General features: G+C 42.5%; 1 protein-coding gene across 1 annotated transcript in view; it reads right to left on the reverse strand.

Annotated features, from left to right (window-relative positions):
* ace2 (angiotensin I converting enzyme 2) overlaps window positions 1–11,259 on the reverse strand; it is a 209,307-nt gene extending 198,048 nt beyond the window's left edge. The window contains exon 1 of the mRNA XM_059967697.1: window positions 10,989–11,259. Within this exon, the coding sequence (XP_059823680.1) occupies window positions 10,989–11,171 (183 nt within the window). The 5' untranslated portion in view covers window positions 11,172–11,259. The remainder of the gene's footprint in view (window positions 1–10,988) is intronic.
* Window positions 11,260–13,879: the final 2,620 nt, after the last annotated feature.

The raw sequence follows: 13,879 nt of genomic DNA on the forward strand, positions 1-13,879 counted from the left end.
TGCCCATGTGCGTAGACTGGACCCAGAAAAACTGGTAGTTGCTGCCCAAGTGAGGATGCCTTAACAAGGTCACCACCTCCAATTGTTACCTGGTCCCACACATCCAAGACTTTTTAGCCCGGAAGTTAATTTTATCCAAAGTTGATCTAGTTAGGGTCTACCATCAGGTGCCTGTGTGCTCAGAGGACATTCCCAAAAAGGCTGTGATAACCCCATTTAGCCTCTGAATTTATACACATGCCATTTAGGCTGAAAAATGCAGCACAGACTTTCCAAAGGCTGATGGATTCTGTATTAAAATAACTTAGATTTTCCTTTAGTTTACCTGGATGACATACTTGTTGCCAATGCATCCAAATCCGAACAGGTATCTCATCTCCACACATTGAGCACTTAAGCCAACACAGGTTAATTATTAACCCTACTAAATGCCAGCCTGGGTTGTCAACCATTGACTTTCTCAGCCATTGCATCTCCACAGAAAGTGCAAATCCTCTCCCATTAAAGGTAAATGCTATTATGGATTTCCCACCATCCCACACTACTAAAAAACTACAGGGGTTTTCAGATTTGGTTCATTTCTATCACTGCTTCATTCCACGAGCTACTGAACTTGCGCTCCCCTGTATAGTGCACTTTGAGGTAATGCCCAGAATCAGGCGCTCAACTGGTCAGTGGACAAGACCAGGACATTTGATAATACCAAACAAGCTCTTTCCAATGTGATTCTACTGGTGTACCTGCTCCCTAACACACCTAAAGCCATCACTACTGAAGCTGTGCTGTGCGTGAACAGCTGGACAGATGTGTGTGGCAGCTGCTCACCTTTAGCCGACAGCTCCATCCCCTTGAAAAGAAGTACAGCATGTTTGACCGTGAGCTTCTTGGTCTCTATCTGGCTGTTTGCCATTTTTGTTTTCCTCTGGAGGGTCACCATTTCAGTGTTGGTGACCACAAACCCCTTGTGCATGCGATGGCCAAAATATCAGACTCTTGGTCTGCACAGCAGTAGCACCACCTGACTTAAATATGAGTTCACAGCTGATATATCAAGAGAAAATATAATGCCATGGCTGATTGCCTCTCAAAGCCAGCCACTGAGGCTGTAAACATCAGTGTTGACTATCGGGGTTGGCAGCCAACCAAGCTACTGACCCAGAGGCCCAGACTCACCAAACAGCAGTCACGGAACTGCGGGTGACTGACATTCAGCTCGAGAAAGCCAGGGTTTCTCTTGTGTGTGATGTCTCAACTGGTTGCCCTCACCCCTTAATATCCAGACACTGGAGATAGACTGTTTTAGATTCCAAATATGGTCTCTTGCATCCAGGCCGAAAGGCCTCACAGAAACTGGTTACACTAAAATTTGTGTGGCATGGTCTTAGAAAGGATATGCATGATTGGACAAAAGCCCGTGTGGAGTGCCAGAGGGCAAAAATTAACCATTATGTTCAGGCGCCCTTGGCACCTTTTGAAATCCCTGAGCACTCATTTGACCATGTCAATGTTGACCTTGTTGGTTCTCTTCTTCACCCTCCCCACAGTTTCATGCACCTCTTACCATGGTGGACTGTACCACCAGGTGGTCAGAGGTCATCACTCTAGCATCAACAACAGCTGCAGACATAGCCTGAGCATTCATCAGCTCCTGGGTTGCTCAGTTTGGCACCCCATCTGATATTTCCTTTGACCATAGTCCCCAATTCATTTCAGACCTTTGGGCTGTGATGGCCCAGAAACTTAATGTTAGGCTACATCACAACATGGTGTATCACCCGCAGTCCAATGGCTTATGCAAGCGGTTTTGCTGCTCCTTAAAGCCTGCTCTGAGGGCTTCCCTGATGGATGAGTGTTAGCATGATCATCTCCCATGGGTCCTGCTGAGCTCCAAAAGAGGACCTGCAGTTCTCCATAGCTGAGTTGGTATGTAGGCAGCCTCCTCAGTAAATCTGATTCCTTTTCACTTATTCCTACCTCCCATCATGGCATACAGCACTCCTGGGTTCCTGTTGACCTACATTCTGCCTTATTTGTTTTTGCCCACCATGACGCACACCAATGTCCCCAAAGGCCCCCTTACGATGGCCTGGAGAAAAGACCTTTATCATAGGGGTAGAGTTTCAATGGGAAAGGGGACAAAAATGTTAGGACCAGAGGAGAATGATCTTAGTGATGTGAAGGAGACCACATCAGGATTGCCGAATGTAGTAGCCAAGATTGGAGGAAATGCTTATGAATCTCTGCTTCTCCTGGAAAGGCTCTTTAGGTCCCTGGATGTTAGCGAGGAAGGAGGTATACAAAAAAGTGTTGCCCCTCTTACAGATGCAGATGAAAGTGGCAGAGGGGTGAGTGAATCAGGAAGTCACAGAAGGAGTGGCCCCTACGGAATGTGAAAAGCATGGCAAGGAGAAGATATGGCTGCTAGTGCGGTCTTGTTGCAGCTGGCAAAAATGAAGGATGATCCCATCTCCATCAGTGTAGGGAGGGATTTACTGGTTGGCATGGATACCATGGCCAAATGGCCCGTTAGTGTGATGATTTCCTGATGTTTTGAAGAATGAATGAAGAGAAACTGCAATAGTTACTCATTCTTCTGTGCAGTGTAAATACTGAAGGAAATATGACCCAACCATGGCCAACTAAAGAAGTTTGAGGGAGTAGTATTTGTAAAAAGGAGGAATACAAAGTTGCCAGAAAATGCAGGGCTGAAGGATGGGATCAGTTTATAAACAAGCAAAATTGGAACAAAAGTTCAATTGAAAGAGTAAAGCTGGAGTATTGAGAGTAGGTTTGGAAGGAACACAAACACAGTCTGTAAAGGAAAGATTAGTGAAGATAAACGTAAGTCCTTTACAATCAGAAGTGGCAGAATTTCTAATGAGGAACAAATTAATGGAACAGCAATTAAACAAAAATATTTCTTCTGTTTTTATGGAAGTGAATTTTCCAGAAATGCTAGGAAGAAGTAACCTTATGAAGACATGGTGCTGGAGGGAGGGCTTCAGATGTATAGATAATTGGGCAGTTTTCCAGGGAAGGTGGGACCTGTTCCGGCTGGATGGTTTACATCTGAACTGGAGGGGGACAAATATTCTTGCAGGTAGGTTTGCTAGAGAGGCTACAGTGTATTTAAACTCGATATGAGGGGGGAGGGGAACCAGAGTGTAGGAACAGATGTAAGGGAGGAGGAAGAAAAAGAAGATAGTAAAGTTGTTTGTACCATTAGAGATAAACGGAGGAAGAGGTGGAGAATTTCTTAAATGCATTTATTTTAATGTTAGGAACATTGTAAGAAAGGTGGATGAGCTTAGAGCATGGATTGATACCTGGAAATATGATGTTGTAGCTATTAGTGAACCATGGTTGGCAACTAAGTATTCCTGGATTTCATTGCTTCAGGTGTGATAGAATTGGAGGGACAAGAGGGGGAGGTGTTGCATTGCTTGTCAGAGAAAATATAATGGTGGTGCTCTGGCAGGATAGATTAGACGGCTCATCTAGGGAAATTATTTGGGTGGAATTGAGGAATGGGAAAGGTGTAGTAACACTTATAGGGGTGTATTATAGACCACCTAATGGGGTGCGAGAATTGGAGGAGCAAATTTGTAAGGAGGTAGCAGATATTTGTAGTAAGCACAGAGTTGTGATTGTGGGAGATTTTGATTTTCCACACAGACTGGGAAGCCCATACTGTAAAAGGGCTGGATGGTTTGGAGTTTGTAAAATGTGTGCAGTATAGTTTTTTGCAGCAATACATAGAGGTACCAACTAGAGAAGGGGCAGCATTGGATCTCCTGTTAGGGAATGAGATAGATCAGGTGACAGAAGTATGTGTGGATCCAGTGATCACAATGCCATTAGTTTCAATATAATTATGGAGAAGGATAGGTCTGGACCCAGGGTTGAGATATTTGATTGGAGAAAGGCTAACTTTGAGGAGATGCAAAAGGATTTAGAAGAAGTGGACTGGGACAATTTGTTTTATGGGAAGGAAGTAATAGAGAAATGGTGGTCATTTAAAGGTAAAATTCTGAGGGTACAGAATCTTTATGTTCCTGTTAGGTTGAAAGGAAAAGTTAAAAGTTTGAGAGAGCCATGGTTTTCAAGGGATATTGGAAACTTGGTTTGGAAAAAGAGAGAGATCTACAATAAATATGAATACAGCACTGGAAGAACTCAGCAGGTCAGGCAGCATCTGTGAGAAAAGAGTAGCCGATGTTTCGGGCCAAGACCCTTCATCAGGAAAATATTTCAGCCCGAAATATTGGCTACTCTTTTCTCACAAATTCTGCCTGACCTGTTGAGTTCTTCTAGCGTTGTGTTCGTATTCTTTGATCCACAGCATCTGCAGTTGTATTTTTGTGTTGAGAGCTTCAATAAATATAGGCAGCATGGAGTAAATGAGGTGATCAAGGAATATAAATATTGTAAAAAGAATCTTAAGAAAGAAATTAGAAAAGCTAAAAGAAGATATGAAGTTGCTTTGCCAAGTAAGGAGAAAATAAATCCAAAGGGTTTCCACAGTTATATTCATAGCAAAAGGATAGTGAGGGATAAAATTGGTCCCTTGGAGAATCAGAGTGGACAGCTATGTGTGGAGCCAAAAGAGGGAGAGATTTTGAACAATTTCTTCGGTATTCACTAAGAAGGATATTGAATTGTGTAAGGTAAGGGAAACAAGTAGGGTAGTTATGGAAACTATGACAATTAAAGAAGAGGAAGTACTGGCACTTTTAAGGAATATAAAAGTGGATAAATCTCCAGATCCTGACAGGATATTCCCTAGGACCTTGAGGGAAGTCGGTGTAGAAATAGCAGGGGCTCTGACGGAAATATTTCAAATGTCATTAGAAACGGGAATGGTGCTTGAGGATTGGTGTACTGCTCATGTGGTTCCATTGTTTAAAAAGGGTCCTAAGAGTAAACCTAGCAATTATAGACCTGTAAGTTTGACGTCAGTGGTGGGTAAATTAATGGAAAGTATTCTTGGAGCCGGTATATATAATTATCTGGATAGACAGGGTCTGATTAGGAACAGTCAACATGGATTTGTGCGTGGAAGGTCATGTTTGACAAATCTTATTGAATTTTTTGAAGAGGTTACTAGGAAAGTTGATGAGGGTAAAGCAGTGGATGTTGTCTATATGGATTTCAGTAAGGCCTTTGACAAGGTTCTGTGCGGAAGGTTAGTTAGGAAGGTTCAGTCATTAGGTACTAATATTGAAGTAGTAAAATGGATTCAACATTGGCTGGATGGGAGATGCCAGAGAGTAGTGGTGAATAACTGTTTTGTCAGGTTGGAGGCTGGTGACTTGTGGTGTGCCTCAGGGATCTGTACTGGGTCCAATGTTGTTTGTCATATACATTAATGATTTGGATGATGGAGTGGAATATTGGATTAGTAAGTATGCAGATGATACTAATGTAGGTGGCATTGTGGATAATGAAGTAGGTTTTCAAAGCTTGCAGAGAGATTTAGGCCAGTTAGAAGAGTGGGCTGAATGATGGCAGATGGAGTTTAATGCTGATAAGTGTGAGGTGCTACGTTTTGGTAGGAATAATCCAAATAGGACATACATGGTAAATGGTAGGACACTGAAGAATGCAGTAGAACAGAGTGATCTAGGAATAATGGTGCATAGTTCCCTGAAGGTGGAATTTCATGTGGACAGGGTGGTGAAGAAAGCTTTTGGTATGCTGGCCTTTATAAATCAGAGCATTGAACATAGGAGTTGGGATGAAATGTTAAAATTGTATAAGGCATTGGTGAGGCTGAATATGGAGTATTGTGTACAGTTCTGGTCACTGAATTATAGAAAAGATGTCAACAAAGTAGAGAGTATAGATAAGACTTACTAGAATGTTACCTGGGTTTCAGCACCTAAGTTATAGAGAAAGGTTGAACAAGTTAGGACTTTATTCTTTGGAGCATAGAAGGTTGAGGGGGGCTTGATAGAGGTATTTAAAATTATCAGAGGGATAGATAGAGATGATGTGGATAGGCCTTTTCCATTGAGAGTAGGGGACATTCAAACAAGAGGACGTGAGTTGAAAGTTAGGGGGCAAAAGTTTAGGGTTAACATGATGGGGTATTTCTTTACTTGGAGTGGTAGCTGTGTGGAATGAGCTTCCAGTAGAAGTGGTAGAGGCAGGTTCGGTGTTGTCATTTAAAGTAAAATTGGATAGGTATATGGATGGGAAAGGAATGGAGTGTTATGGGCTGAGTGTGGGTCAGTGGGTCTAGGTGAGAGTAAGCGTTTGGCATGGACTAGAAGGGCTGAGATGGCCTGTTTCTGTGTTTCCATGCTGTAATTGTTATATGATTATATATGGTTATGAACAGAAATAATTAATGAAAATTTATTTTCATAAAAATGTGGCACTGAAGAGATTATAGCGACTAAAATACGATAAATTTCCAGAGCCTGTTAATCTGCATCCTAAATTACTAAAGCCAGTAGCCATGAAAACATCACATGCATTGATATCACCTTCCACAGTTCTATAAATTATAGAATAACTTTCAGAAAAGAGGATGGCAAATGTAAAAAGGAGGGGAGAAATCAGGGAACTGCAGACCAGTTAACCTAACTTCAGTAGTCGGGGAAAATGTTGCATCTATTATAGGTCACTTGGAGATGAGATTAGACAAAGTTACCATAAATTATGAAAGGGGAATTGTATTTGAAATACCCACTGGAAGATGAAATTTACAGAAGAGATAAGGGATAGCCAGCGGTTGTGGTATATTTGGATTTCAAAAGGTCTTTGATAAAGTTGGATCAGATTGACTTAATAAATCCCCAGGACCTGACAGGGTGTTTCCTCGGGGAGGCATGTGCAGAAATTGCCAGGGCCCTATATTTAAATCATCCTTAGTGACGGGTGAGATAGCAGAGGATTGGAGGATAGCTAATGTTGTTCTGCTGTTTAAGGAAGGCTCTTAAACAGAAACCAGGAAATTATCAGTCAGTGAGCCAGACATTAATGGTGGGAAAGTTATTGTAAGGTCTACTAAGGGATTGGATATACAGGGACTGGATATCTAAATATTTGGACAGACATGGACTGGTTAACGATAGTCAACATGGTTTGGTGTGTGGTAGGTCATGTCTAATTTTATAGAGATTTGAGGAAGTTTTCCAGAAAGTTGATAAAGGCAAGACAGTGGATGTTGTTTACATGGACTTTAGCAATGCCTTTGACAAAGTTCCATATGGGAAGCAAGTCAAGAAGGTTCAGTTACTCGACATTCGGGATGAGGTAGTAAATTAGTTTAGACTTTTGCTTTTTGGGAGAAGCCAGAGAGTGGTTATCGAGACTTGCCTCTCTGACTGGAAGCCTTTGACAGGTGGAGTGCCACAGGGATTGATGCTGGTCCCTTTATTGTTTGTCATCTATCTCAATGATGTGGTTAACTGGATCAGATTTGCAGATGACACCAAGATTGAAGGTGTAGTGGACAGTGAGGAGGGCTATCATGGCTTGCAGACAGATCTGCATCAGCTGGAAAAGTAAGCAGAAAAATGGTAGATGGAATTTAAAAGAGACATGTTGAGGTTTTGTGCTTCCGTAGGACCAACCAGGGTAGGTCTTACATAGTGAACAGTCGGGCCCTGAGGAGTGTAATAGAACAAAGGGATCTGGGAATACTGGTACATAATTCGTTGACAGTGGCGTCACAGGTAGGTAGGGCCATAAAGAAAGCTTTTGGAACATTTGACTTCATAACTGAATGTATTGAGTACAGGAAATTGTGTGTTATATTGAAGTTATATAAGACATTAGCCTAATTTGGAATATTGTATGCAGTTTTGGTCATCTACCTGTAGGAAAGATGTAAACAAAGCTGAAAGAGTACAGAGAAAATTTACAGTGATGTTGCTGGGTCTGCAGGACCTGAGTTATAAGGAAAGATTGAATAGGTTAGGAATATTCTAGTTTGAAAGGAGATTTGATAGAGGTATACAAAATTATGATGAGTATAGATAGGATAAATGCAAGTGGGCTTTTTCCACTGGGGTCATGGGTTAAGGGTGAAAGGTGATCTGTTAAAGGGAAACATAAGGGGAAACTTCTCCACTCAGAGGGTTGTGAGAGTATGGAACGAGCTTCTGGTGCAAGTGCTGCATGGTAGCTTGATTTCAACAGTTAAGAGAAGTTCATGGATAGTAGGGGTATGAAGGGGTATGGTCCCAATGCAGGTTGATGGGACTAGGCAATATAAAATGGTTTAACAAGGACTAGATGGGCCAAGGAGCCTGTTTCTGTGCTGTACTTCTCTATGACTCTGTCTCAATTATTTATGACATGCACTTTGAAATATACAGTGAAATGTGTCATTTGCATTAACAATGTGAGAAGAGCGGCCTACACATTAAGGGTTCACAAGGTTCAGCAACACAAGCAACAAGACGAAAACAGCAGCAGCCCACCCACTCACACATACAGACAGGCCACATCTGGGCCTCCAGTCTCCAGCTAGCCAATAGGCTTGGAGACATCAGGTCTCCAGCTTCCCCACTGGACTCACAGACTCACGGATACTGGGTCTCAACTTCCTGATTCACCGACTTTGGTCTTCAATCTTCGGCTTTGATCTTTGGTATCAAACCAGGACTCGCTGATCAAGGCGCCCCAAACTCCAGTCCTCAAACTCTGCATGGACCTCTGGCTCTGGGATTGCTGACCTGTGGGCCCCTCTGACCTCTACACCCACATGCACCTCTGGCTCTGGGATTGCTGACCTGTGGGCTCCTCTGACCTCTACACCCACATGCACCTCTGGCTCTGGGATTGCTGACCTGTGGGCCCCTCTGACCTCTACACCCACATGCACCTCTGGCTCTGGGATTGCTGACCTGTGGGCTCCTCTGACCTCTACACCCACATGCACCTCTGGCTCTGGGATTGCTGACATGGGAGGGGGTGGTCATTGACTTTTTGCTTTCTGCCCACAAGGACATCTGGAAGTCCCAGATATGAATTTTAGAGCAAAATTAGAGCATGTTAGATTGGTGAATTGGACCAGCATAGAGAGTTAGGTGACAGATAGGAAACAGAGATTGGAACTGGAATAAACAGCTCCCTTTTTGGCATGGACTAGAAGAGCCCAGATGGCCTGTTTCCATACTGTAATTGTTATATGACAATAGACAATAGACAATAGGTGCAGAAGTAGACCATTCGGCCCCTCGAGTCTGCACCGCCATTCTGAGATCATGGCTGATCATTCACTATCAATACCCAGTCCCTGCCTTGTCCCCATATCCCTTGATTCCCTTACCCTCATCTAACATCCTTGTTACACCCTCAAAAAACTCCAACAGATTAGTCAAGCATGATTTGCCCTTGGTAAATCCATGCTGGCTCGGCCTAATCCTATTTCTGCCATCTAGATGTGCCACTATTTCGTCCTTAATAATGGACTCAAGCATCTTCCCCACGACTGACGTTAGGCTAACAGGGCGATAGTTCTCCGTTTTCTCCTTCCCTCCCTTCTTGAAAAGTGGGACAACATTAGCCACTCTCCAATCTTCAGGAACTGATCCTGAATCTAAGGAACATTGGAAAATGATTACCAATGCATCCGCAATTTCCTGAGCCACCTCTTTTAGAACCCTCGGATGCAGACCATCTGGACCCGGGGATTTATTAGCCTTCAGTCCTACCAGTCTACTCATCACAGTTTCTTTCCTAATGTCAATCTGTCTCAATTCCTCTGATATCTTATGACCCTGGCCCATCCATACATCTGGGAGATTGCTTGTGTCCTCCCTGGTGAAGACAGATCTAAAGTACGCATTAAATTCTGTTGCCATTTCCCTGTTTCCCATAACAATTTCTCCCAATTCATTCTTCAAGGGGCCAACATTGTTCTTAACTATCTTCTTTCTCTTCACATAGCTAAAAAAGCTTTTGCTATCCCCTTTTATATTCCTGGCTAGATTGAGCTCATACCTGATTTTTTCTCTCCGTATTGCTTTTTTAGTTAAGATCTGCTGTTCCTTAAAACTTTCCCAATCATCTGTATTGCTGAGCTGTCATCATTTCACACCACAAGCCACTGGAGGATCCTCTGTATCTTGTGGCCAAGAAAGATCTCCAACCACACCCTACTCCTTCAGAGAATATGGAGGAGATGGGCTGGGCATCTGATCAGAAGAGAGGCCAGCACCATCATCAATACTACACTTCAATGGGCCCTGAATGGCCCAGGAAATGCAGACCAAAGACAACTTGGTGCCATATCATAGAGACAGAGATGAAGACCTTGAACCACAGTTGGGACACTGTGGTGATGCTAAGTGCTAAGATGGCCAAGGACAGACAGAGATGGAGGATGTCCATTGCTGTCTTAAATGTCAGCAGTGTAATGAACAGTAAGTATTTAAGTACAGCACAGATACAGGCACTTGATACATCACACCCCACTGCCCATTACACTAATCCCAACTTTGTTCTTGTAGCTCTATAGTCTGCCCTTATTTCCCCAGCCAGTTACTTGCACTTGGGCCAATTTACCTTCAAACCAGCACATCTTTGGGATGTGGGAAGAAACTGGAGACTCCGAGGGAACTCACATGATCAGAAGGAGAACATGCAAACTCCACACAGATAGCATCCAAGGTCACGATTGAACCCAGGTCTCTGGAGCTGGGACACAGTGGCACAAGGTATTGAGTTAGGTCAGCCATTGGATGGCAGCACAGTCTTGAAGTGCTGAAAGACTTACGGTACTCTTGTTTTTATTTGCTATGTTTTTTCATAAAGGAGAAATTCTGCCTGTTCTACTATTGATGGACCAGCCTGATTTGATGTCTTAGGGGCTAAAAGGTAGCACAGTGAAGTAGATAGGTGTCAAAGTAACTGGTACAACTGCATTGAAATCTCCCAAACATGTGCCTCCAGTATTCGTGATTAAAGTAGATATTCCAACCTGTTAATCACAGTTTGGACTTCATGAGCATGCTTAACAGAACACTTACCATCTCTTCTGCATTTTGCTGAGTGATATTGACATTGTAGTTCCACGATGCCTTTGAAGATTGATAGACCAGATGTTCAGCATCTGCACTAAACTTCTCCAAAAATTTCCTGGCTTCTTCCTCAGGTGACAGGGAGAGTACAACTGTGGTGAAGCTTAGAATACACAGCCCTTGCAGAAACATCCTCACCACAGGTTGAATATCTCCAAGTGAGACTAATTTGTCCAAGTACTACTGCTTAATCAGCCCGTACCATAATGGCCTTTGAACAAGAAAAAAGGGCTCAGGAAACTAATTGGTTGAAATGTGCCCTCTAGCTGCAGATGAGATAAGACTGAAGTAGTTAACCTGTTTGTGGATTGCAGTACAACTAATGAATAATCTAAAAGTTGCTGGAAGTTCAAAGTCAAAGTTGAAGTTGAGTTTGTTATCATATGCACAGTTGCAATGAAAAACTTACTTGCAGTAACATGACAGGCTCATAGCATTAGAAATGCATCATTCAAAACAAAAAACATAAATTATATGCAATTTTATAAAAATTGTTGTCAAGGTGTTGCTATTGTTGTAGTGATCAGGATTGTGCAGGTAGGTTCAAGAACCAAATAGTTAAGGGAAGTAGCTGTACTTGAACCTAGTGGCATGCAACTTCAGGTTTTTGTATCTCCTGCCTGATGGTAACTATGGGAAGATGGCTTGGCACAGATGTTGGGGATCTTTGATGGAATGGGAAGTCTACTATCTGTAGTCTGAAGGAATCTGTATCCTCTCTGAGGTAGGAAGTATCTTATGAGCCATCAACATAATTATTACAGATTTAGAGTGAAAAGAGACATTAGATGTACACACAAACATTTGGTGTTTTCTTCCTCTGCTCTATTTGTCTGTCCTTTCTTCCCATGGTTCCTCTGGACATTTTCCTCTTTCAATTAAATCCATTAGGAGTAGGCATGTATTCAGTTATAAAATTAAAGCCAACACTATTGCCAACTGATCCCAACCTGAACTTGAGGAATGCTCTTGTCTCTGGACATCAACACAAGTGTATCCTATCCAATGTGAGTTATCCTGACCCGGATAGTGATCTGGCACAGTACATCCTGATCTGATCTGAGCAGGATCCAAGAGTTGCCTTAAAATACACCAGATTAGACCAGAAAACATCATTTAGTTGGCTCCAATCAGACTCGAGTAGCCTAGTTCTAGATGTGAGGCAAAATGCTAAAAGTACTCAGCAGGCTGAGCTATGAAGAGAGAATTGGGTTTGTGGTAAACCATGTATAATGTATAACGAGCAAAGAAGTGTCCTTGTAGCAAAGGTAAATAATCAGTGAAGAAGCCATAATATGAAATCATCCATGAGTCATAACTTTAAATCTTTGTTTCTCTCTCTCTCATATCTGCAGCAAAGTTCACAGTGGGGGTTAACTCTGGACCCCGTCTCCATCTGGTTTTCTCATTCCACATAACACCCCCACCCTTAAAGAATTTTTACTGGGGGAAAAATTCAATAGTAAGGCACATTACAGAGTTTTATATAATACAGAAGTAGTCATTAACTAACAGAGTAACACAGATATAATTTCAAATCTAACACCTAGATAAACAATCAGCAATTACATTGTCAGTCCCCTTTACATGTTGTATCTTTATATCAAATTCTTGTAACATCAGACTCCAACTTAGTAACCATCTATTCTTATCCTTCATGTTAGTCAAAAATACCAATGGATTGTGATCAGTATAAACCATCAATGGCTTCTGTGGTAGACAAATGTAAACCTCAAAATGCTGTAATGCCAGAATAAGTGACAGTAATTCTTTTTCTACAGTGGAATAATTTCTCTGGTGCACATTGAACTTCCTAGAGAAATAAGTCACTGGGTGTTCAATTCCATCCTCGGCTCTCTGCAGTAGGACTGCCCCTGCAGCCTCGTCACTCACGTCGGTTGCCGGGGAGAAGGGTTTCGAAAAGTCAGGTACTTTTAACACAGGGTGGTAACATAGTATATTTTTCAGCCTCTCACAATCTTCTTGGCAAGGATTGCTGCACACAAACTTTTCATTCTTTTGCAAAAGCTTTGTAAGAGGGAGGGCAATATCCGCAAAGTTCTTACAAAACTTCCGATAGTACCCCACCATTCCCAGAAACCTTCTCAGAGTTCTCTTATTAGTCAGGACGGGAACTTCAGAAATAGCCTGTACTTTAGCCTGCACAGGAGCCAGCTGCCCCTGTCCTACCACATACCCCAGGTATGTGACCAAACTCACTTTTGGCGAGCTTCACTGTGAGATTAGCTTTAGGCAGCCATTTAAACAGTTCCTCCACAGCCACAATGTGCTCGTCCCACGTATCACTCCAAATCACTAAATTGTCAATGTAACCCCCTGTGTCCTTTAACCCTTTTATCACTGAGTCAATCATCCTCTGTAACTTCCCTGGAGCATTTTTCATTCCAAAAGACAAGACATTATACTCATAGAACCCTGATGGAGTGACACATGCTGAAATTTCTCAAGCCCTGTCAGTTATAGGAACACCACACACAAAATGCTGGTGGAACACAGCAGGCCGGGCAGCATCTATAAGGAGAAGCGCTGTCAACGTTTTGGGCCGAGACCTTTTGTCAGGACAGTTAACTTCGACAGTTAAAGGAACACACCAGTATCCTTTTAGCAAGTCAACCTTGTTGATGTATCTAGCCTTTCCCACTTTATCAATGCAATCATCCACCCTTGGGATAGGGTAAGCATCAGTCTTTGTAATGGCATTCACCTTCCTGTAATCTGTACAAAACCTTACACTACCATCAGGCTTTGGGACAACCACGCATGGAGATGCCCAGTCTGAGGAAGATTTCTGGATAATACCAGCAGCTAGCATATGTTCA

Source organism: Hypanus sabinus, chromosome 4 (assembly GCF_030144855.1).
Source record: "Hypanus sabinus isolate sHypSab1 chromosome 4, sHypSab1.hap1, whole genome shotgun sequence".
Classification (NCBI taxonomy): Eukaryota; Metazoa; Chordata; class Chondrichthyes; order Myliobatiformes; family Dasyatidae; genus Hypanus; species Hypanus sabinus.